This window comes from Alexandromys fortis, unplaced genomic scaffold (genome assembly GCF_014885135.2).
Source record: "Alexandromys fortis isolate MF-2015 unplaced genomic scaffold, M_Fortis_MF-2015_v1.1 scaffold_164, whole genome shotgun sequence".
Lineage (NCBI taxonomy): Eukaryota > Metazoa > Chordata > Mammalia > Rodentia > Cricetidae > Alexandromys > Alexandromys fortis.
Window position 1 is genome coordinate 1,901,940 of NW_026068047.1, and position 24,803 is coordinate 1,926,742.

At 40.2% G+C, this 24,803-nt stretch overlaps 2 protein-coding genes across 14 annotated transcripts in view; one reads left to right on the plus strand and one right to left on the minus strand.

The window, feature by feature from the left end:
* Positions 1 to 10,474, plus strand: part of Pgm3 (phosphoglucomutase 3) — a 20,791-nt gene extending 10,317 nt beyond the window's left edge. The window contains exons 5-13 of the mRNA XM_050118889.1: positions 633 to 766; positions 1,517 to 1,712; positions 3,453 to 3,610; positions 4,081 to 4,164; positions 5,992 to 6,090; positions 7,380 to 7,493; positions 8,072 to 8,194; positions 9,291 to 9,464; positions 10,133 to 10,474. Of these exons, the coding sequence (XP_049974846.1) occupies positions 633 to 766; positions 1,517 to 1,712; positions 3,453 to 3,610; positions 4,081 to 4,164; positions 5,992 to 6,090; positions 7,380 to 7,493; positions 8,072 to 8,194; positions 9,291 to 9,464; positions 10,133 to 10,222 (1,172 nt within the window). The 3' untranslated portion in view covers positions 10,223 to 10,474. The remainder of the gene's footprint in view (positions 1 to 632; positions 767 to 1,516; positions 1,713 to 3,452; positions 3,611 to 4,080; positions 4,165 to 5,991; positions 6,091 to 7,379; positions 7,494 to 8,071; positions 8,195 to 9,290; positions 9,465 to 10,132) is intronic.
* The window catches only part of Dop1a (DOP1 leucine zipper like protein A), an 88,946-nt gene continuing 73,527 nt past the window's right edge, over positions 9,385 to 24,803 (minus strand). For 7 of the 13 annotated variants that reach the window (XM_050118882.1, XM_050118883.1, XM_050118879.1 and 4 more), the window contains 10 exons: positions 21,900 to 22,009; positions 21,494 to 21,643; positions 21,309 to 21,370; positions 19,835 to 19,987; positions 18,647 to 18,783; positions 18,119 to 18,174; positions 16,539 to 16,703; positions 14,560 to 14,689; positions 13,096 to 13,146; positions 10,945 to 11,450 (listed from right to left, as the gene is read on the minus strand). In XM_050118882.1, the coding sequence (XP_049974839.1) occupies positions 11,145 to 11,450; positions 13,096 to 13,146; positions 14,560 to 14,689; positions 16,539 to 16,703; positions 18,119 to 18,174; positions 18,647 to 18,783; positions 19,835 to 19,987; positions 21,309 to 21,370; positions 21,494 to 21,643; positions 21,900 to 22,009 (1,320 nt within the window). In that variant the 3' untranslated portion in view covers positions 10,945 to 11,144. Of the gene's footprint in view, positions 9,517 to 10,617; positions 10,768 to 10,944; positions 11,451 to 13,095; positions 13,147 to 14,559; positions 14,690 to 16,538; positions 16,704 to 18,118; positions 18,175 to 18,646; positions 18,784 to 19,834; positions 19,988 to 21,308; positions 21,371 to 21,493; positions 21,644 to 21,899; positions 22,010 to 24,803 lie in introns of those variants that run through there. The other 6 variants (XR_007588161.1, XM_050118885.1, XM_050118884.1 and 3 more) reach the window with 6 other exon arrangements.

The window sequence follows — 24,803 nt, forward strand, 5'->3', positions numbered from 1 at the left end:
CTCTCTCTCTCTCTCTCTCTCTCTCTCTCTCTCTCTCTCTCTCTCTCTCTCTCTCTCTCTCTCTCTCTCTCTCTCTCTCTCTCTGTCTCTCTGTGTGTGTGTGTGTGAGGGGCTGGGGGTGAGGTTCAGCAGAAAGAAGAGCAAAATGGTGGGAAATCAAGCAGATTTTACATTACAGGGTGGGGACCTGAGCTGCTACTGACCTGGAACTGGGTGCTGGGCTCCTTAGGTAACTGACCTTTGGGTGAAGGTTAATGCCTGTTTCTGGCAGACTGTGTCAAAAAGTGTAAACAGAAACCCACCTGTAGGGTTGTTTGCTAACAGACAATCCCCACACCTTTAATACCAGGTGGCGCTCTGGCCAGCCTGGTCTACAGTGTGAGTTCCAGGATAGCCAGGGCTCTTACTTAGAGAAACCCTGTGTTGAAAAATAAAACCAGATATACAGTCATTCCGTTTATTAGGTCAAAGTCCTTCTGTTTTGGACAATTTCACCAGCAGTGCAATCTTTTTTGGGGGGTGGAGGGGGTGAGGGTGGGGGGTGGGGGTCTGGAGCTAACATTCTTAAGGTATGAATTCGTGTGAGCGCCTTCTGTTACTAAGTGAGCTGAAGTGCTTTTTGTGTTTGGCAGATTATGGCCTGTTGACTACGCCTCAGCTACATTACATGGTGTATTGTCGGAATTCCGGAGGCCGGTATGGAAAGGCAACCATAGAAGGCTACTGCCAGAAACTCTCCAAGGCTTTTGTAGAACTTACCAAACAGGTGAGACAGTTTTTCTATCGTGATTAGAATTTCAGCGTATATAAACATATATTTATATAGTGAACATAGTGATACAGTCAACAACCTCATTTACAGAGTTACAAGATGTTTTCTTTCTTTCCTCCGACTGGGACTTAGCTGATCAGTGCATGTTGGCGATGGTATAGTGGCAAAGTGCATCCTGGGAAACCTCATGGTATCTTTGCTTGTGGTCCTCAGTATTCAGTGGGATGAACTTGATTATAATGTAGATGCTCCTGGCTTGAGGAAGTCCTGCTGGGAAGGAATTTCTTTTAGGTGGATTCCCTGGAGATGTGTCGGGTGACTGACTCACTGGACGGCACTGCTATTGCTGCTCAGAACTCAGGCTTTGGTGTGGGGATTGGTGAAAGACTGGTTAAAAAACATCCTCAAGCCCACACGCCTGTGACATGATGTGCCTTGCAGAGAATGCTAGTGTTATTCAGACACCTGCATGGCCGTGTGCACATCAGATGGCTGTCAAGGAAAGAGCGCTAATGTCCTGCTGTGCTGGGACCCGGTTCTAACGCAGCTGCTCTCCTGGGAGCTGTCACTCAGTGGCACCACTGTTGTGTTGATGTTTTGAAATTCGTTTGACTGTACACGTTTTCTGCATTAAATTAGACAGGTAAAGGGAAATAAGTGACCTTTTCAAGTACACATACATGCATGCATCATACTGCTTCTCTTTGGTGACTTGTTTTCCTTCCATGGCTTTTTCCTTTGAAGGCTTCCTGCAGTGGAGATGAAAACAGATCGGTTAAGGTTGACTGTGCGAATGGCATAGGGGCCTTGAAGCTAAAAGAAATGGCGCACTACTTCTCCCAGGGCCTGTCGGTCCAGCTGTTTAATGACGGGACTGCAGGGAGGCTCAACCACCTGTGTGGTGCTGACTTCGTGAAGAGTCATCAGAAACCCCCACAGGGTATGTATGTCCCAGTGGCGTGTGGTGTGTCCCAGTTGCGGCAGTGTCTGCTCCTGCTCCTAGAGCTCTTTGGAGCCAGTTCACTTTCAAGCTAAGCTGTCTCCGAGTGAAGAATCACAGCACTTGTCCTGGTCCCGCCACCTTTGGGTCCTTAGAAATCTTCTCGTTTCTAAGTGCTGTTCAAAACACGGCCAGCTCTTGCTGAAAGCTCACAGAAAACAGCACATTAGCACAACAGCTCTTAACTGAGGTCCCGTCAGAACCGAAGTGCCGTGTCAGCACACAGGGGCCGCTCCCTTTCTCATTTAGTCTGTCCAGGGTGGGATGCACGCAGGCTGGGAATTTCTATTCCTGGTGGGTTGCTAGGCTTTGCTGGTGGCTCAGGCCCAGTGAGCACGCCGAGAATCACTGGTCCAATGGCAGCAGTTGTAAGTAGCTTCGTCTTCCTGTCTGCACTAGACTGGCTGGAAAGGGAATGGAAGACTGCCTTTACATCCTCAGTGGATTCAGTGTTCCCCAAATGGGAGGATTAGGAAAACCCTATTCTGGTTTTAATTGTAGTAAAGAGTATCCTAGATGCTCCCTTACAGACCCTAACCTTTCCTGGCTTGCAGATGTATTGCTTGGGCCACTGAGTGTTTGCCTGTACTCTGATTTCTCTATCAAAATCATCCAACCCCATCTCCTCACCACTCCACAGGTGCCTTGCATTGGCTTCACTTGTGTGGCCTGTTCTGGCTTACTGTAGCAAGCATGTATAATTTTAATTTTATATAACCTTTTCATTGTAGTGCTTGTTTTGATATTAACGTTACCTGTCCTGTCCTTCAGTTCTGGACCTTCATCCATCTGATTGTTGAGGTCTTCCTTCTACTGCTGTGGTGGCCTCTGTGTCCTGGGGAAATCCACCCTCCACTCCCCCCAGGCTGTTTTTCTGACCTGCAGGCAGCAAGGCTAACAGAGTCTGGCTTTGTCTGCTGCATCTTTGCTAAGGGTCGGCAAGGTTTTCTAATACATCTGATGTAACAGTTGCTGAAGTTTCAGTGACTTTATGCAGATCCTTAGTGAGCTCTTGGAAGTTATAATTCTGTGCTCCTAATTACTTTTCTTATTGCTGTTAGTTTAAGCAGATAAAATACTTATTAAGTCAAAGCACATATTTTATCTATTGCTGATTTTTATTTCTAATATGTAAAGGACAGAAATCTTACCTTTAAAAATCTCAAAAGTTTCAAAAAATTATATGGGAAACTTGTGTAGCCAAATCAACTGGTTAATAGAATTGTATTTTAGTGTAATATCACGTTTTAGCATGAATAGATTTGAGGACCTTTTTTTTTTAAGTTTGCCTTGCTAGAATTTAACCTGCAAGAAAAGTACAAATAGCTGGGCCTGTGACACACACCTTTAATCCCAGCACTGAGGCAGAGGCAGGTGACTTTTAAGTTGGGGCTAGCCTGGACTATATAGTGAGGATCTGTCTTCAAAAAGAGCACCAGTAGACTTACCAGACACCAGTATTTAAAACTGGAGACATTGGTTTGTGTTTTGCAAGGAATCTTTTAAAACATCTCTTGAAAAGTTTATAGTGGATGTGCGGTACTGTTGCATATAATGTTAATTTTGATCTATATTGAAAATAGTTATGTGTGTCAGAGAAAAAAATCTTATATTTTATATAGTGAGCTTTAGTCTCATTTCTTAGTCTGAAATGCACTTAATCCTCATCCTGTGTGCTAGGAATGGAAATGCAGTCCAACGAAAGATACTGCTCCTTCGACGGGGATGCAGACCGAATCGTGTATTACTACTGTGATGCAGACGGTCGCTTTCATCTCATAGATGGAGACAAGATAGCCACCTTAATTAGCAGCTTCCTTAAGGAGCTGCTGTTGGAGGTAAGGTGGGGTGGGGAGACATCCAAGGCTTGCTAGGGAGCACTTCCACACCAGGGTCTTTGAGTGTCAATAGGGGTATGGGAGGTTTGGGGTAGGGGGAGTTCTTGATATTTGTGGCTGGAAAACAAAACTAAGTGGCAATTGCAGCCATTTCGGCACAGGGGCATTGGTTTTAGTTGCAGTAAAGATGGTATTCTAGATGACTGTATTGTACTGGTGCTTTTCTTGGTATTGACTTGACTTTCTCATGCAACTTTGTAAAGGCTTGGTTCCTTAGAAACAGATGATGCATGCATTCCTGAGAATTTCATCATGACTGTAAAGCATCCAGTTCTAAGAACAAATAATACCTGAGATAATTAATGTCATCATTATGATAAGTTTAGTAATTGATTTTTTTTTTTCCTCTTTTGGAAAAATCCTTGTCAGAGGCTCCTGGGTGAGTTAAGTGTGTCATTGTTTTCTTCTAGATTGGAGAAAGCCTGACTATTGGTGTTGTACAGACTGCATATGCTAATGGGAGCTCCACAAGATACCTTGAAGAAGTTATGAAGGTACTGCAGCAGTGTCTTCAGTTTGGGGTCACTTCTGAATAGCGTGGGAAGGTCATTCTGTGAGGATAATCATGTTACCACATGTGAACAGTGAACACAGCTGAACCGCTGTCCAGGTGACGGTGACTAGGTCAAAAGGCTCACATGTCTCTGGTGCACTTGTACCTTGGAGCATATTAAAACCTGTGAATTCTGTGATCTAATAATGATTGCAGATCTTTTCCAAGACTTATTGAGCTATATTTATAACTCATGAAGGCCTGAAGATGCCTCTGTCAAACATAACCCTTAAGGTAACATTACACCTATATCTTCATTGCTGTGATCACAGACCTGGAAAGCAACTTAGGTAGGAAGGGCTTATTCTGCCTCAGTGTGCATGAAGGCATACAGCCCACTGTGGGGAAGGAATGGCAGGAGTGTGAGGCCCATGGGCACATTGGGTCACTCAGGAAGTAAGGATAGAAAAGTAAGCTCCCCAGTGACTGACTTCCTTCAGCTAGGTGCCCCACGTCTTTCTCCAAATTCCTGCAGGCTCTGGGCAGATTAGTGAGTCAGCACAGCAGGTGAAAGGGACCAAGAAGTATGCCTGGGCCAGCTGCTGTCCACTTCAGTCAGTCTTCTAGAGGAGCAGAAATGAAATTTCATGTGAATTTTCTGCTTTTAAAGAGAATAGTAGACGGTCAAAAAACATGGATGCTGTTTGCTTCTGTCGTACTTTAAATACATGGTCACAGTGGCTTCACTTCAAGGCCTTTCATGGGGTTAGTACTTGGTCCTGGGACACATTCTGAGAAACGCAGTAGTGTGATGTGAGTTTATGTCATTGTGTGAACATTGAGTGTATTCAGCTCTGATGGCCACGGTATTGCTAGGAGACTTGACCTTCTGGTACCACTACAGCATCCATTGTCTGATCTTGACCAGACGTCATTTAGTGCATGAGTGTTTAGTTTGGAAATTTCATCTGTATGTACCTAGTATGTTTATAAACTTAATACACACCAGAAACTGTTACTTCCTATCCCATTTTCCTTTTGGATTAAATATTTTTGCCCTTGTCATCCTATGGTTTTTCAAGTCCAACAAATACTGATCTTACTGGATGTCTCTCTTGTAGTTTTGTCAGTTTTTCTTAAATCTTTTAGACCCACCATTGATAGCCTATTTTTTGCTGCTGGTCCAGTCATGGTGATTTATTACTAGCCATGATCAATCTTGAAAGTCTGATTGGCCTTTTTGTTACTCTTATTTCCATTTTTCAAAACAGGATTTCTCTGTGTAGTCCTGACTGTCTTGGAACTTACTCTATAGAACAGGGCATCCTCTGTCTCCTGAGAGCTGGGTTAAAGGTGTGTGCTACTACACCCATCTCTAACTGTCCTTCCTTAACTTTTTATGCCAATAGTTAGAAATAGTCTGGGGACCTGATCTAACTTGCCACTGTTTGTAAGAGTTCTATTGAAATAGCGCCCTGCACATTTGTTGAGGTGAGGTCTGTGGCTGCCTCTGTATACTACATACAGAATGATTGTGGGAGATCATATAGCCTGCATTATTAGTGTAGGGTATTTACCTACGAAGAAGGATTGGCTCTTCATTAGAAAGCATGCAGATCTCTTTGTCCTGCGTTCTCCATATTATAGCTCGGACAGCCTTCTCAAAGCAGACAATGCCACTTACTTGCAGTCATTCCCTGTGTGGGTGTTTTAGGTCTTTATTGTCTTTAGCACCAGAGGGAGGTTTCAGATTTTATTCCTTGTTTTATTTATGGAATAATAGATATATAATTAACCGAGTTTGTTGTCTTTCTTTAATGTGTTGTAGGTACCTGTTTATTGCACCAAAACTGGTGTCAAGCATTTGCATCACAAGGCTCAAGAGTTTGACATTGGAGTTTACTTTGAAGCAAATGGGCATGGCACAGTAAGTTTTCTTAAAGAAGTCAACTGGTTAGCTGGCATTTTTCTAAATAATGGATTTCTCTTGTAGTTGGTAACATGACTAGGTAGTAGTAAATTACACTATGAATGTATACTTAGATGCTATGACAATCCTCCATAAAAAGTGCACCAATTTGTTCTTTAAAGAGCTGGGGCGAGCTTAGTTCTGTAACCAGATGTGAGGTCTTGAGTTGGATCGGTGCTGCAGAGTCAGAGACAGGCACACACACCCCATAAAACCCAACAAATTATTTTAAAATGTTCTGTTCATGTTCTTAAAATTTTCCCACTTCTTACAGAGTAGCTATGATGAAAAATTACAGAGTAGCTATGATGAAAAGTTTTACTGAGTTTAAAGCATATACAAGCATAGGTGTTTTATGTTTGTTTTTTTTTTGTTGTCAGGGCTTTCTTAGGACTAATCTTTAAAAAAAGCCATATATAATTCAATATAAATGTCAATATTTTAAAGGGTATAACTTTTTTTTAAGATTATTTTAATGTTCAGATTTTATTTAAAAATGTCTGTATATCACCTCTTTTCATGAATGGATTTGAGGTAGACATGAGAATATTTGAATGTGGTTTAAATCATTCTCTTCACTAATTTCAATTTGGCTTTTTGAAGAGCCATGAATATAAGGAGAAGGAGAATGTGTTTCTATAAAATGCAGCTGAAATGTAACTTCAGTGATCTAATGCAAGCATTGGTACAGTTTTTAAGGTGAAGTCCATAAGGTCTCTGAATCTGTTCAACTCGACTCACAGAAAAAATGGGTAGGTCTGTTCAGTCAGAATTTATTTAGGAAAACCAGGTGACCACCCTGCATCTTATTTTACCAAAAAGTGCCCATTTTTTCGAGTGATTAGCATTATGTACTCACGTCAATACTGGCCTCTTGAGGACTATAGAGGATGGGAGTGGCATTTCCTAACAAAGGAATGTCTGTGGTAGTAAGTATCTGACACCAGCTGCCGTACTGTTGAGTGCAGTGAACTCATGCTGATGTTGCCTCACACATACCCTGTAAAGGTACCTGCTGCAGAGTTCAGGAAATGAGCTCACATGTATTCAGTTTTTGTCAAAAGTGGTATCTTAAATTAGTTTTACAATCCATAAACTTTTTCTTTAGCAATACCCTTTGTGCTCTGATTTGATTTCAGCATTAATGGCAGACATTAGGCTGCCGTTATTTGTCTATTCAGTTCCTAGATTCCCTGGATGAAAGGTGGCCTGGAGTTTGTGACTGACTTCATATACTTCTGCTGCAGGCACTGTTTAGCGAAGCAGTTGAAACGAAGATAAAAAGACTAGCACAAGAATTAGAAGACGAGAAAGGAAAAGCTGCAAAGATGCTTGCAAGCATTATCGACTTGTTCAACCAGGTTAGAAGTGAGGTCACAGGCTCTGAGTTACCTTAACATCAGTCAGAACATGGGATGTAGAATTATAAAAGGTGAAGTCCTGGCTGGGTGGTTTGCTTCTAACAGTGGTGCCCACAGTTGAGACTTGCACTGGAAATAACATTTTTTATGCTTCCTTTTCTTGATATTTTGTCAGAAAAATGTTGAAATGTTCAAGTATACTTAGTAGCTACTGAGTATGTATTTTGTGCGTTTGGCTAACTTTTCAAAGACAAACTTGGAAAATTCTGTACCATTTACATGCTTGGGTCCGACAGCTGAAACTGCAGTACTGCTATGGAAAAGCGACAGTGAAGGCAGGAGAGACATGGAGTCCGCATGTCTGATATGGGTCAGACGTTTTATCCACTTTTCCTTCTAATCACAGCAGTAATGCAGGAAGCTAGGTTATAATTTCCATTTTATGAAATGAAGCTTAGAGTTGGCTCTGGATCCATGTCATTGTTGTCTGTCATGGTTATGTGCATCTCCTTTGCCGATGCGCGGCCAGCATCCGTGTGGGATTATTTAATGTGTGCTTTGTTTCCCCAATCTTGCAGGCAGCTGGAGATGCCATTTCTGACATGCTGGTGATTGAGGCGATCCTGGCTCTCAAGGGCCTGACTGTGCAGCAGTGGGATGCCATTTATGTTGATCTTCCTAACAGACAACTCAAAGTTAAGGTGAAGAAAGCGTGAAACAATCTTTCAGACTATAGCGTTCTTCCAGTCTTCCCAGGCCAAGTGTTTGCTGAGTGGGTTCCATTTCGGTCTGTATGTACACTCTACTTAGGGAGTAAGAAAGGCCTTACAAAAACTGCTTTACTCACACTTTAAAAAATAACTTCTTCTGTACTTCCACTTTATCTTATGATAAAGAATGGTATTATGTGTGAATATGCATCATTTAAAAATATGAACAAAATCATAAAAATTTTTAAGTTTTTAAAAGTTAGTTAGCTTAAAAAGGTTTCTCCTTTCACAGCCCAGCTCATACTGTTTTGAAGCAAAACCCAGATAAATAATGTTATCATTTTAACTGAAACTGTTGCTTCAGAATTAACTTTTAGTTCACATAATGCCATAATGCTTAAATTTTTCTTTTTTTGGAGACTAAGCCTCACAGTTCTTACCTGTCTGGCTAAGTCCCCTGATGACAGACCTGCCCCCCCCCTCCCCCACACCAGACCACAGTACTTTTTGGAGCTAGATGTAAGCAGTAGAATCTGTGGACTCAAAGAAGAACTCTCTAAAGGCATTTCAGATGAATGGGTGCTTGATTCGCATCTCTCTACATATTCTCCAGTAGAATTGTTGAAAGATTAGAGATTAAAGCTAGAGTTCACAGAAATGGCCACCAAGTATTTGGATTTGTTTTCGGCATATTTAGGAGATGCTTACCTCGGCCCTCTTCTGTAATCGCTTGCCACTTGTTACAGCTGTATCAGCAATTTGATCGGTAACTACTGGGGCGAGACAATAGTTACTGACCACTAGTCTAATGGTAGCTCTGAGTCAATGTGTAAATGTCCTGTTTGGCTAAAGTTAATTTTTTATATTCTGAAGATTTTTACTTAAATAGTTGGACAAATGTTAAAACTGTTATACGGTTCTAGCTAAATACACCAGGAAATTTTACCTCAGTTCCCGTCACCTGTCCCTGTGCGTCACTGATACACTGTGCAGGATAGTAACTTGAAATGGCCGCCTCTTACCCTGTTGGTTGGACTATTTTGAACAGGTTAAGCTTCTATAACAGACAGGAAATGTTTGTGCTCAGGTTGCCGACAGGAGAGTTATTAGCACCACTGATGCTGAAAGACAAGCAGTCACTCCGCCAGGACTCCAAGAAGCAATCAATGACCTGGTGAAGAAGTACAAGCTTGCCCGAGCTTTTGTCCGGCCCTCTGGTACAGAAGACATTGTCCGAGTATATGCAGAAGCAGACTCACAAGTAAGCTGGGAACGGGAGGAGAAAGCACTGTTTGATTGTGTTTGGAATCACACTGTGGAAAAAGAATACATTTTTCTTAGAGATTAAGATTGAATGTACCGGGAGATATATAGCTAAACAGTTTCAACTTAATTTGTTCCCAAGCAGTTCTTTAGTGCAGATTCTTGAGGGTATAATGTTCTGCCTGTGCAGTATTTAACATGTCCTTTGTCTGACACATGCTAATTTTAACTTATTATAGATTATTCATTCTTTTCCCTCTAAAAGTATAGTCCATGAGTTTATTTTAGTATTTCCAAAGCAGCAGGTAATGCTTTTCTTTCTGGACTTTTGAATTGCTTTTTAAATTTTTCTTTTAATGACATTCTTACTACTTGCATTTTCCGCAGTTTTATCATTTGCCCTTTTTACATGCTTTGGTTGAACTGGGGACTTGGAGACACCAACAGTTACATGACTATGGGTATTCTCTGATGGAAATCCTAAGAATTACTTATTCTTAGTACATAACCATCTTGATTTTAAAGGGGCTTGTTTTCTTACTTTACTTTGGAAATTTTTATTAACTGAATCGAAAACTCACTTTATTTAGAAGAATCCAACCTACTTTCTATTATTTATGGACTTTGGCGCCATATCTCTCACTAATCTCTTAATGTGATTTGTAGGAAAATGCCGATAGACTTGCAGGCGAAGTGAGTTTGGTGGTGTTTCAGCTGGCTGGAGGCATTGGAGAAAGGCCACAACCATCTTTCTGAAGATAATTTTTATATTCTTGAAAAATGGACTTCTAAAATGTTTTTATAAAACTATTTGCAATACTGGCAGTACTCTAATGGATTTAGATCTGTTTTTAAAAAATGCTACCAGAAGAAATGGTTTAGAAGTTGGTAAATCTTAGACTTGGTAATGAAGCTCACCTCTGATTTTAATCTGTAATAACAGTTTGAGTGTCATTAATTTTACAGTGTATGCAGGGTGTTGGGAAATTAAATTGTATTAATTACTAACTCCTCGCAATGCCTTTGTGATTACTTATCTAGATAAACCCCTGACCTATCTGATTCAGATGTGGAGAGTGGAGACTTCATATAAACCAGTGGCAGACTTTAAAGTGAGAAATGACTTGGCTTGTTTGCATAGCAGCATAGAACTGTCAGTTGGCCCATCTTTCTTTGCACTAACAGAGGCCTGTGCTCTACTCACTAGGATGTGTGGTCCAGGCTTCAGCTACTCTTAAGAGAAGGGATGTGGAGGGACAGCTCCACATGAAGTCTCTGACAGCAAAGTGACCATTCTGATACTAGGATGTTGGTAACCACAGAAGAAAAAAAAAACAATTTAAATTAAATGAGGCTTGAAACCAGCATTAAAAAAAACAACAACAACAACATTGGTGTATATTTTGCAGGTTCAAGACAACCCAAGACAGTGAACAATGGACTATATATGCATATATAGACCTCTCATAGGCACCATAATCAGTATGAGCCAACTATATTTAAACTTGATTCAGGCCACATTTAGACATAAGCTCTTATTTACAAATATTTAAAGTAAATACAACCTGAAGAATGTCTTATTGCATACATATATATATATAAAAGAAAACTATACAACTCAGAACAGTGTCTTAAATAATTACATTTCCGTTGCGTCTCTGGGGAACCACGGTGGTGGTCAAGATTTTATGACTCCTTCCAGAAAATCCTTTTCTATCATCTCTTCAATTTTTTGCCTGGCTTTGCTGGAAAATGCTTTGTGGTTCTCCAGTTTCATGTCCTTGTTGGGGAAGGAGTTTGAGTAGAGGACAGGGCTCCCTGAGTGTCCTCCGCACCGGCTTGTGACTTTGCTGTTGAAAACTTGGCTGAGGACGTTGAAGAAGGGCAGAAGCTGCTCCATGCTGCGCATGGTGCAGAGGGTGAGTAACAAGTGCCCCGGCTCCCAGCCCAGTGTCCTCCCTGAGCTGTCTTCCTCTGGATTTTTCTGTAGAAACAAAAAGAGAGTTGTCATTAACAGGTGAAGTCTATGTTATGTGAGAAATGGAGACCCATGATGTGTGTTCCGGACTTGATTAAAATCGCTGCCGCCGATGCTGCCATTAGCTAGTTTGATATCACTGAGCTCCCTTTCGTGATAGTTTTCAACTAGACTGCGGTGACTTTAGTTTAAATGATCTGTGACAAAGAGTCATAGAAAAGCTGGTGATTTCCAGATACAGAGCTTTTCGTACACTTTATTGCTGATAAATCAATTTATGGCCTAAATTTACCTTAAGGTAGTTACAGGGTCCAAGAGCTAATACTTACTGTCGATACACAGAGAAATGAGGGGTTGGGTTAGACCCAGGAGGGAAGCTGGACTGTGATCGAAAGGACATAGACTAGTCCAGCTCTGCCTTTTACTTACTGTGCTAAACTTGTGCAAGACACACAGAGTTCTTGCTGATGACGTGGCAAATTTTTCTTTTGCAGTAGGAAGTCAAATGAGAACGTATGTAAAAACTGTTCACTAAATACCAACACCAGTAATTCCTATATATTAAGACATAGGGCTACTTATGTTGGATGCAGCAACACATAATAATAATCGTAGCAACTTGGGAGGACTGAGTTCAAGATACAAGATTTTGTCTCAAAGCTGCAATAAATGATATGTTTGTTGGCTACTTCACGACCTCAGCTAAGTGACCCCAACAGCTCTGAGTAGTCTACCACAGAAAGGACGGAGGGTGCTGTCACTTGCAAAATCACATATTACAGTGCAAGGAGAAAACAGTGGAAATAGGAAAACAGGAAGGACAATTAAGCATGTCATTCACAAATGGTGCTCTCCCTTCTAAATCAGGATGTTTCTAAGAAATTGACTTTATCTGGTATTTGTTGTCAGTTTCCTAATGTGATCCAGTTATTTATTTATTGTGTTAGGGATGAAACCCCTGGGCCTTGTGGCTATTAAAAGCATTGACCACTGAGCTACACCATTAGCACTGATTGCTTTAAATCTGAAGGAAAACAGGTATGTTACAGTGGGAAATGCCATGTGTAAGCAAGAAAAGATTTAAAAAATGGGCTACAGTTGTCATCTAGTTTATTATTAGCAATAATTTAGCCTCCAATCTACATTAAAGGATAAACAGGGACTTTCATATCACTAAATGCCATCAGACAGTCCTGGCTTACCATATAGCCCTCTAGTCCTCTAAAAAAAATCAAACTGCAATTAATGTCAAGCAAAGGGTGGATAAAGATAAATTTATCCTGTAGGGAAGTAAATGCTGCTTACATCTTCTATAGTTTTTGAACTATATGATAATCATGATATAATTTTTTAAATACTTCTATAGAGTTTTTTCTTAACTTTTTTTTTTTTTTTTTTTTTTTTTTTTTTTTTTTTTTTTTTTTTTTTNTTTTTTTTTTTTTTTTTTTTTTTTTTTTTTTTTTTTTTTTTTTTTTTTTTTTTTTTTTTTTTTGGCCTCAGGTACTTGTCCTCAATACTAAATAACCAAACATCTCCGGAAAACCTTTTTCTCTTTGACCTCACAAATCTCCACATGGAGTGCAGCTTCCTTCCTGTTTACCTCTCTTGTAGCTTTTGCTGCCATATCACAAGCATCAATAGCCACCCTCACCTGATGCTTGGCCATCTCCATTCCCTCCAAAATCTTAAAGTCCTCCTCGTCCTGTGGAAGGAAAGAGAACTCATAGCCTTTGTTCCAGTGAAAAGTATATCTGGCCGTGAAGGCTTTGTTTAAAGGATCTGGATGAGACATTTTTTCCAGGGCAAACAGCTGTCTTATCTGTGGGTCAATTTCTGGGCAAAGGAGGATTTCCATTATTGCAGATGGCAAAGGACATGGGCCTGGAGTCCCATGAGTGTTCACTGCATCTGCATTCATGGTTTCCCACCCATGTTCTGTAATAGAAAAGCGAAAGTTCTGTCCTTAAACCCTGGATTAGGCTTCGTCCACAACTTTGTCCTTTTATTAGGCTCCTAAGAAAGCAAGTTCCTCATTTCCTGTACGTAAAGCTTCTAATCAGTTTCTTCCCTTGTGCTCTGTAGAGAATCAAATACAGCTTCACTGCTGAAAGACAGAATACGTGAGCACCTGCAGACTGGGTCGCATAGTCCACTTGACCAGCCTCCAGACTCTTATGGACTGGGAAGATTCTGAACTAAGGAGATGACAGATGTAATGAGCAAAGGCCCAGTGATGAACAAGTCATCTCGTTACCTTTCTGCTTCTGGCACACTGGCAGGTCAGTCTGGTGCTTAGTCAGAAAGGATGTGGGGCATGCTCTAAAACCACAGCATTTATCTTCCTACACCTTATTCACAGGACAGGCTTTTGGTAATTCTCATTTTCTCCTTGGTCTCACCACATAAAAAGACATTTGTATTTTGAGTCCCCTTACTACCTTTCTCACAGTCCCATTTTAGTACACTTCTCAGCAGTGTTTTCACAACTGCAGGGAACGTTAGTGGGGTGGATATACAAAACTGAGACATGGCATAACAAGAGCTATAGAAAGAGGAAGTGTGACTAAAGGTTAATAACTGTTGGAAAAATCTTTTGATTCAGCTAAGAGTGCTGGTACGTTAGGTTATTAGATTTATCTCTAGGTTATAATTTAGGAAAGTGAAAAACTTAGCCATAGTTTAGGATGTGTACTTTATGTCCCATGGGGAAGAATGGTTCTATGCTTGTGACCCTTTATTCTGACTGCGGTCTATCTAGCTAATTCAGTTTTGATGAGATATTTTTGTCAAGTTTATTAAAACTTAAAATGTGTGATCTTTTCATCTTCTGACTGTTCTTTGTGAAACAAAACTGACAGATTTGTCCTACAAACCCCTTTAGTACTGTGCTCTCTATCAGAACATCTCATCTTCATCATGGCGTCAGCTTAACTACTCTGGTCTGTCATAAGGAATGTTCAGGAACACTTTCAAGCTCTGGTTCCAGTGTTTTCAAATGTTATGAAAGATTTCTTCTCTTATATGACTCATGAGTGTAGCATTTAATATAGCACAGTTAAAGAATACATAATGATGCACAAAATAACATACTAAGAACCCTCTAAAGCTTTAGTACCTTTGCCCTTTTCCGAAGAAGTTTTGCTAGTCGAACCACGTATGGCTTAAATTCTCGCTGATGTATGCCCTGCCGTCTGACCTCCAAGCCTGAATCATCTGAAGCTTCGGGTATAAAGGCCCATCGGTACCTAGCAGTGGAAGGACGCTGATGTTAGTATGACAGACTCCGTGCCAGTGGAGATAAGCCACATAATTCAGTACAAACAACATGGCCCTAACATATGAGAACTCAAGTGACAGCTAAGTCAAGCTGGGAGCATCGTTATTCATCTGGACTTTGTGTAGTGGTAAGAGTTCACCATTTCAAGCTGGGTGGTGGTGGCTCACCCTCTAAATTCCAGCACTCGGGAGGCAGAGGCAGGTGGGTCTCTGAGTTAGAGGCCAACCTGGTTTACAGAGTGAGTTCCTGGCTTATACAGAGAAACTGTCTCTGTCTCAAGAAAACTAAAGGAAAAAAAATTGCCACCATTTCAGAGTGGTAAGTACTAGGACAACTTGTAAAGTGCTTGCAACTGTTTATGCATGAGAAAAAATAGTACTGAAAAATATTTTTTCCATACCTAGTAGGCAAAGTATTTTGCAGATTGTTTGCTTCCTCCTACCTCAGCCTCCTACTAACTGGTAGACAGAAAGCTCAAAAGGAAACTGCTTTTGTATAGTTGTTTGTACTTGAACAAAGTCCAACGTGATTATTGCAACATGTAAAGTATATCAAAAGGAGATCTTACCATTATATTGCTAGACTCTTGTACCCTGTCCTTCTATAGTGTTTGTGTATAGAAAAGCATGTATTCATCCTTAAAAAAAAAAGTAACTACCAAAGTCACGTAAGGGATGTGTGTGGATTCAACAGCTTAGGGGTAGGTAGAGTGCTTGCCTGGCATGAGGAGCTTGAACTCCATTCCCGGCACTAAGGCAACCCCACTAAAAAGAAAAGCAGACATAATTGCTATATGACCTATCTTGGAGCCTTTAAAATTTTGACCTTTTTTTTTTTTTTTTAAGATTATGCTTTCTTTCTTGAGACTTGTCCACACTACAAAGCCAAAATGAGCTTTGTAAATGCGAGCCTAATAACACCACTTAATCCATGAAATGCTTCAGTGGCTTCAAATTATCTTAGGTCAATCGATGCTCTTACTTACAATGCTTACATAGTTGAGTTTCTTTCTAGCCTCTTCTCTCAACACCTCAGACAGGCCAGCTGCTGTTGTCATAATGAGCCTCTCTAACCCTAAACTGCCTCCATTTTAAACTTCTTACTGGGCCTGCTTGAACCTCAAAGCTGGCAGCAGCTTCTGCATATGCCATCATCAAAATATTCTGCAAGTGCTGAGCTCTGTCCCTTCCACTAAACTTGTAGCTTCTGGGTCTGTACTCCACCGCTTCACATCCAGGGCACTCTAGTTTTTAAGTGAGTAGTCTGGGAATATATCCACAGCAACCATTTACTGCTAGTACCTGTGCTACCCCCCCCCCCTCCTTCCAATACTGTAAGGTTTTAGCGAAAATTATGACTGCTTCAATCTTCACAAAGAATTGTGATGTGGGAGTGATTTCTTAATAATAAAGAAACTGCCTCGGCCCTCATAGGACAGAAAATTAGGTAGGCGGAGTAGACAGAAGAGAATGCTGGGAAAAAGAAGCTGAGTCCAGCAGTCGCCATGATTCTCCCGCTCCAGACAGACGCAGGTTAAGATCCTCCCTGGTAAGCCAGCTCGTGGGCTACATAGAATATTAGAAATGGGTTAGAACAATATGTAAGAGCTAGCCAATAAGAAGCTGGAACTAGCCGGGCCAGGCAGTGTTTGAAAGAATACAGTTTCTGTGTAATTATTTCGGGCATAAGCTAGCCATGCGGGTGGCCGGGTGCCGGGGACGCAGCCCCGCCGCTTCTGCTTCCTATTTCAACAGAACTGTAGTGTTGGACATCAGTGACCAAAACAAATGTATCTCCAGAAATATTCTTTTACTTACATCTGAAACTGAGGAAGATTTTCAGAGGGCAACGCCAGAGCCAAATCCAAAAACTTGCAAGCAGAAAGATAGAGGTTTAACCACCTCTGGCTGTTATAAGAGGTGGAGAAGCCATTACCTCCAGTATAGGTTGTCTCCAGACCAGCCGCAGATGGCCCTGATGTCCTGCAAGTAGACAGTGCTGTCAGCAGCAGAGCCTTTGGCTCACAGGGCTCCTAAAGCACCAGGCTTGTCTCCCACAGCCACACTGATAAAAGGGTGATTACAGTGATCATGACTAAATTGTAAATTGAAAATTTGTTCTTTAAATGTTATGAATGTAAACACGGTACATAACTTCCATTACAGTCAAGAAAAACAAAAGTGAAAAGTGGATAATCAATAAATCTTATTACTTAACTGCTTTCTATAACGGGTAGGGGGGCTTTCTGTAATAATAAACATAGAATATTCAAAACACAAGGTCTTTTGTGTGTGCCTGCCATGTTCATGTCCATATATACATATATATGCATGGGAAGGCCAGAGGTCAACTTAGGGTGTCATTTTGCTAGCACTGTATATTGTGTTATATGAGACAGGGTTTCTCATTTGCCTGTGGCTTACCAAGTAGGCTAGCTTGCCTGGACAGTAAGTCCCAGTGATTAGTGTTGTCCATTTCCCCATTTGGATTTCAAGTACATGTACCACTCCCACCTTCTTGTGTTCTTACTTTCTGCCTGTATGTATGTACATACACCACATGCATGTCTGGTATTTGCAGGAGTCAGAGTTTACTGGATCCCCTACAGATGGTTGTGAGCTGCCATGTGGGTGCTGGCAACTGAACCTGGTCTTCTGTGTGAGCAGCAAGAGTTCTTAACTGCTCGGTCATCTCTCCAGCTTCCACACCTCAGCTTCTTACATGTGTACTCACATGGTAAGGATTATACCCTCAGCTAGCTACCAAGATGGAGATATGATTCTTAAAGTAAAACTGCAATTTATAAAATTGAGCAATAATTCTTACATAATTAAAAATGTGTTTATACATAATAGTAAGCTACTTCTAAAAAGAATAAAACTATTGTAAAATTGATGGGGAACATTTTGGAAGATGTATCGATTACCTTGGTCACAGGTTACCTGCCATACTGGTTTTATTATCTATTCCAAGTTGCAGGGACTAGATCTGAACTAGCAAAACTAGTATGATGCATGTAGCTGAAACAATAGTGAAGTGTATTAGGCAGAATCTATGTGCAGAGGCTGAAGGCCATGAATGCTGATAATTTAGTCTATCATGTCCCAAGATTAAATAAAATTATATTCAATAAATAGTATTTTTAATAGATATTTTATGTGTATGGGACTTTTGATTGCCTTTCTGTCTGTGTACCATGTGTCAGAGCCTCTGGAACTAGAGGTACAGAGAGTTGTGAGCCACCATGTGGGTCATGTGAATTGAATCCAGGTCCTCTAAAAGAGATGCAAATCCTCTTCACAATGAGCCATCTCTCCAGCCCCAAATAATGGCAGTGTTTAGAGGTGGGGTAACTGAACTCCCCTGAGGAACATACGGACACAGAAGCACACATTACCGTGAAATATCTTCATCAGCAGTGAGCTCTTGCTCCATCAATAGGAATACCTGCACCTGCAGACCACAAAGGAAATGTTCACTTTCAAGTGGAAATGGAGTTTTTCAACATTATCTCTGTTGCAAGTGGGGCTTGGGAGGGTTTACTTTAGGAAGTCTTTACTACAATCTTTGAAGTGAGTTTAACTGGGATGATTGCTGTGCTGGAAGGGTGAGTACATGCCTTGCATCAGTCCCTAACCATCCAGTTCAGCTGTATCTCACTAGAAGTACCATTGGGGGGACACTGGACTGTTGGCTGTGACAAAGCCAACAATGTGTCAAGGAGACTGAACATTAAACCAGATAAGTCAAGGCTCAAAGACAGCTGTCTGTCTGTATTGCACAATTTGAGGCTTAAGCTCCTTAACAGTAAAACTTTCACTTTTACTGTTTCTGTTTACTGTTTACTCCAAGCAGAAGCATGGAGAAATTAACCACTCTGTTTTACAGTTTATATTGGTAAATTTATAAATTAAAATTAACTCACAAGTTCTGTGATCATGGTAGGCCAGAGAGAGGTAAGGTGTTGTGGAGACATTCTTAAAAGTAATACTCTGAAGAACAGGAACACTTGAGAGTGAAGAGTCGGCACCTGGGGCAAACGGAGACTCTCAACCAATCTCTCTGAAACAAAGGCAGCATATTTTCAATGCCCAAGTAACTCCAATTATTATAAAACTTAATGTCTATTCTGTTAGATAGAAAAAAAAATCTTGTGTAGGGTGTTACTTTCATTGGAGGCTAAAAAGTGACATGAAATGTACATAAAAATCAGGTATGGGGCTGGAGAAATGGCTCGGTGGTTAAGAGCACTGACTGCTCTTCCAGAGGACCGGGGTTCAATTCCCAGCACCCACATGGCAGCTCACAACTGTCTGAAGATCTAGTTCCTGGGGACCTGACACCTTCACACCAATGCACATAAAATAAAGTTAAATAAAATTAAAAAAATATATCTCCTTTAAAAAAAAATCAGGTATGTATCTATCTACATGGAAAGTAGAAAAAGACGTCTGAGTAAATTGGGGGCCTGGAGATCGTGGGAGAGGGTAGAAGGGAAGAAGGGAGGGGAGCAGAGAAAAACAGGTCAATAAAAAATAAAATAAAAAAAATCAAGTATTTTCTTATTAGATGTGGATTCCTATCCCATAGCAACTAAAAGTTGTTCACAACTAAAACACAGGAACAAACTTTCCTAGAGTGAAACAGTGACTATCTGACTTTGTATATGAATTCCTCTGATATTTGAACCAAATAATAAATCACAGATAATGTTTAGTGTCTTTCAAATTCAGTGTTGATTTCTTTATTTATTATGTATAGAACACTCTTCATCCATGTATGCCTGCAGGCCAGAAGAATGCACCAGATCTCATTACAGATGGCTGTGAGCCACCATGTGGTTGCTGGAAATTGAACTCAGGTTCTCTGGAAGAACAGTCAGTGCTCTTAACCACTGAGCCATCTCTCCAGCCCAATGTTGATTTCTTTTACATAATGAAGCTAAAACGATTTGCTATGTAAACTGTCCATCAACCCGTACCTGTGGTTTATCTTAGCCCACAAGTGTGGCTGAGAGAGAAACAACAGAGCAGCAAAACAAAGCCCCTAACCCAGATGAATGCACTCCCAAGTCCCTGTAGTTCAGAGTAGATAAGATGCTTTAATTACTTACCTTGTATGTCTGGAAGGTACTTCTGGTACTGGTCAATTTCACTGCTAAAAATAGCAAAGGCCAATCTTTTAAGAAGCATGGCTCTCTGTTCTAGCTCCACATCTCGATTTGCAAACAGATTGAGAGAACTGCTTTGGGCCACAGCTACTCGAGCTATAAAAAGGAATGGAAGCAGAAGGCCATCATCATCTGAAAATGACCATTCCTTTTTTAAAATGAGGGACATACACACTGAGAGGAATATAGCAGAGGACCTGGACTTTTATCTGGTGCAGAAAAGCTGGCAGACAGTTTGAGCATACACATGCCTCAAGGTCAAATGGCAGGATTTGGATGTAGACAGACAAGGACACTTGGCATAAATATTTTGTTAAATCTTGTATTATTTTAAAAAATAATTTCTGGAGAAACTAAGCTCTTCTTCTGAGTCCCTGTTCTATTAGTTCTTTGCTCCTGACTTCCTCCACTATAGCCATATTGTCTTGCTGGTTATGACATAAACACACGAAGTTTGTTCCCACCCCAAAATGTTTGCAATTTCTCTTTGGCTTGGAATTCCATTTCTAGGAAGGGTTGGCTCCCTGAGTTTCGCATCAAACATGATGTGAATCAAGATAAAGTAAAATACTCTTGGCTGTCATTTAAAATTTGTCACACATTGCTCCATTTTATTTTCTTTACAACCTCACTTCCTAATTATGACAACCCTTTTCCAGATAAACTAGTTGGGATACACAACTGTACACACGCGGAATTCCAGCGATTACAGTTCAGTTTAGTAACACTCCCAACCCCCCCCCCAATCCCCATTCTCTGTCCTGGAGATCCACGACTGCAGAGATTCAGAGTAGATCATCACAGAGGTTAGACCCCCATTGGCTACCTTCTTCTGTCTCACCCACTTCAATCAGTAGTTATCAAGTGCCTATTATGCACCAGTAACTAGGCTGTGTGATGGGCCACTTGCCACTAAGTTATCCTTGGTAATGTTATTGTCTGCACACATTCACTGTATAAAATGAGAGCTCTCACCAGGTACTTCCATACAATTACATCACATCCTTACTCTTGCTCATACTCTCTAATCCCCACCATTCACCAGTTCTCTTCATTTTCTACACAGCCCTCATTCTACTATTGTATCTTGGGTTTTGTTTGTCTGTTACCAGAGTCTTGCTATATACATATATGCTAGGCTGGTCTAGAATTTGTGAGCCGTCTGTCTTTATCTCTTAGGGGCTGGAGGTATAGCTATTCATTCCCACACTTCCCTGTCTCTTGTAACTTGTTCTTTAAATCTATATTCTCCATATAAGAGGAAACATGGGATGTTTGTCTTTCTCAGTCTATTATAGTCCCATAGGATACTACAATTAACTTGACAAAGAGCTAATCCTATAGTTTTCAAAAGAATAGTGCACGCTAATAACGAATCATGTACAAGAAAAATATTGCCTGGGCTGTCACAACTCACTCATCAAATCTCTGAATGTTGTCTTATCATGTGTCATCAGGTTGTCCATAATTGCTCTCCAACTGAAAGACACAGGGTTATCATAAGTTATTAAGATTTTACGCTTGTTATAAAGCCTACCTTTGCTAGACAGTGACTGCTGTCAAGCGACTATAATGAGTGAAAGTGGGAAGAGGACTACTTACTGATTAACACAGGACGCGTCCATCTGAAAGAAACTGGGATCCATGAAAAGGTCAAAGGCTTCTTTTTTCCAGGCTCTCCGTGTATACTGATACCCACTAAGACTGCTGAGCAGTTGGACACAGGCTCGGTAACTAGGGGCATTATGGGCACTGTACAGAAAAAATAAAAAACACATTAAACCACATGATGCTTTCACTTTGGTCATCATCTTGAATTATGTGTGTTCTCATTGTCTCAGATACCAAAATAGAAACAAGAAACAGAAGGGACCATAAGAAAAATGAGATGCAAATTTAAAATTTAGCTATTATAAATGAATCATGGTAAGAATAACATCATTTTGTAGTTGACACCACAAATAACAAGAGTGTGAATTAGCTGAAATCTAATGGAATCATACGGTACCTGTGATTTCGGAGGTAGGGTACAACATAATGCATAATGTTTACAAGTAAAGGGATAACACGCTCTTTTTCATCACTGTAGAAGACCATATCTAGAAGATGAGCCAATACCTACAAAACAGAAAGGAAACAAATTTATCTACATGCTGAAACTGGGGTCAGACGTGGGTACTGATTTCCAACTTGGAAGAAAACCAAAGCTACTTAAAAGGAGGAAAATCTACACTGAGGGAGAGAGGTATAAAAAGTCCAGGACCTTCTTTCTATGTGGTAGTGAGTGGGAACCTCAGCATTCTCTTCCCCAGACTTAAAAAGAAGCTTAAGAAAATTCCAAAGCTAATCAGGCTGGGCTTTGTAAATCCTAGTTCAGTAACCAACAGTCATACAGTCATTTTTTTCTAACCTCTGTTAAGACTCAGCATTCACATCTGTATGGTCCTATAATGGGTTTGTTTGCTATACATGCTTTATACTTAACTACCACCACCTTCCACACTGCAATAAGATACAAAACATTTATATTTCTTAAAATATACACTTTAAAAGTGTGGGTGGAGAGATAGAATCTTGAGCCAAATCTGAATGACTAAGGGCCAGAAACATGGATGCTGGGGGGTGGGGGCTGTCCTGAATTGCATGTTCTATGTGGGCATTCTCATGAACAATTATATCACAAAAAGCCATAAATCAAAGGCACTTATCACATACTTTGCTGGGGGAAAGTAGGTAGGCAGGTTACACAGCAAAGTGTGGAAAACTCTTTTAGAATTCTGAGATGTTATCTGAAGACATTTTTAGCTTTGGGGTTGTTGGATGCTAGACTGTAATACATTCCAAAAAGTTTTAAAATGTGAAAGTTACAAGGATGTTAGGTTAGACACCGAGATAGGTGATGAGTGGCTAATACAGGGTCTGACGACAGCCCAGACCAATATGGTACTGGAGCTGCAACATTTCTACGCTTTACAGCGAGGACATTCTAAACATTCTACCAGCCCTGTAGAATCCTCAAGGTGTATTCACCCTGCCAAACTTCAGTTCACAGTTCATTTTGGTTCTGACAACTTTTGAACCTCTACCCTATTTAATTCCCTTTTCTCTTTTTTAATTTATTATATATTACATGTAAGAAATAATGGGTTTTGTACAGCACTTCTACACATGCATACAGTGTACTTTGATCATATTTACCCCGTTACCTTTATCCTGCTCCGTTTTCCTCTTCCACATTTTTTAAATTTATTGTTACCTTTTTTAGCCCTAAACTCCCATGAGACAAAGTATGTGGCAACTGTCTTTGTGACAACGGCTTAGTAGACTCAATACAATAATCTCTAGTGCCATCCATTTTTTTAAACAAATGACATTATTTTCATTATGTCTGAAAAAGACTCCACTGTGTATGTGAACAACATTTCCTTTCTTCATTCATCTACTGATGGGCACTTAGGCTAATTCTACGGTTTGGCTATGGTGCATGTGTGTAATTGTCATGAGGGTGTCGCTGCAGTGACTTGGATTCTGTTGCGTATACCTAGATGTGGTTGGTATAGGGGAATCAAACATATGGAATTTACCTGAAGAACTTCCAGCTAACAGAGATACCTGCACAACTGTTATGGAACTAGGTATCTAATACGAAGGAACAAAAAATGAAAATGTGGCATCTATGAACACTAGACTGTTTTACAGCCATTAAAAAGCAATGAAGTTATGTATTTTCAGGACAACAGTTGCAAATAGAGATAATCATACTAAGCATTTAAGCCAGTATTAGACAAATTATATTTGTAGTTCTTGGCTTTATTAAATACATAAAATCATCAATGTATGGCAAGAAACTAGAAGCAAAACTTCCTCAAAAAAGGAAAGGGGGAACAAGGGACAGTGGAGAGGGACAGTCTCAAAGCACAACATATACTCATCTAAAAACGTCCTTATTTAACAGCACGATATATAATTGAGGACACACAATGAAAAAAAATCTAAAAACTACTTTTAAAAACACAGATACCACAAACAGGCATAAACTTAACCAAAGGTATCAAGGACCTCTACAACAAAACCTATGAAGCTTCGAAGAAAGGAATTAAATGACACATTAGAAAATGGAAAGACGGCCTGTGTTCATGGGCTGGCAGAGTTAATACTGTAAAAATGGTCACAAACACGCAAAGCTCTACAGATTCAATGCAGTCTCTATAAAAATATCAATGTCATTCTTCACAGAAAAAAAAAACCAAAAAGTACTAAGATTCACAGTAAAACATAGAAGATCCAGAATACTGAGCAAAAAAAAAGAAAGGTGCAGGTATAACAATACTTGACTTCAAACGGTATTACAGAGTCATACTAACAAAAATGTATGATAAGGGCACAAGAACAGACACAGGCCAACGGAATGAAAAACTAATAAACAAGCCCAGACGAAAAAGGTACCCAAAGGTGAAAATAAAAAGACTTTCTTTTTAGCAAGTAGAACTGGGAAAATCCCATACCCAAACATAGGTGTCACAGAAGACTGAAACCAGATCAATTAAAAATGGGAAGATCTTAGTGTTAAAAGTTGAAATGCTAAAACTGCTAGAAGAAAACAGAGAATACACGTTAAGAACTAGACACAGTAACTGCCTTCTGAATAGGACTTCAATAGCTTAGCAAATAACTGCAAGAATCAGCAAATACGATTTTGTAGCAAATTAAAAAGCTTCTGCACGCCAAAGAAACAATTGCCAGATCAAAAGGTCAGCATACAGAAAGGTCTCTAAAAGCTACTCATGGGCAAATGAACACATGTAAATGGCCTATAGATACATGGCAAAGTGCCCAGCACATCTATCCATTAGAAAAATGCAAATCAGACTGAGCATGGTGGTGTATGCCTTTAATCCCAGCACTCCAGAGG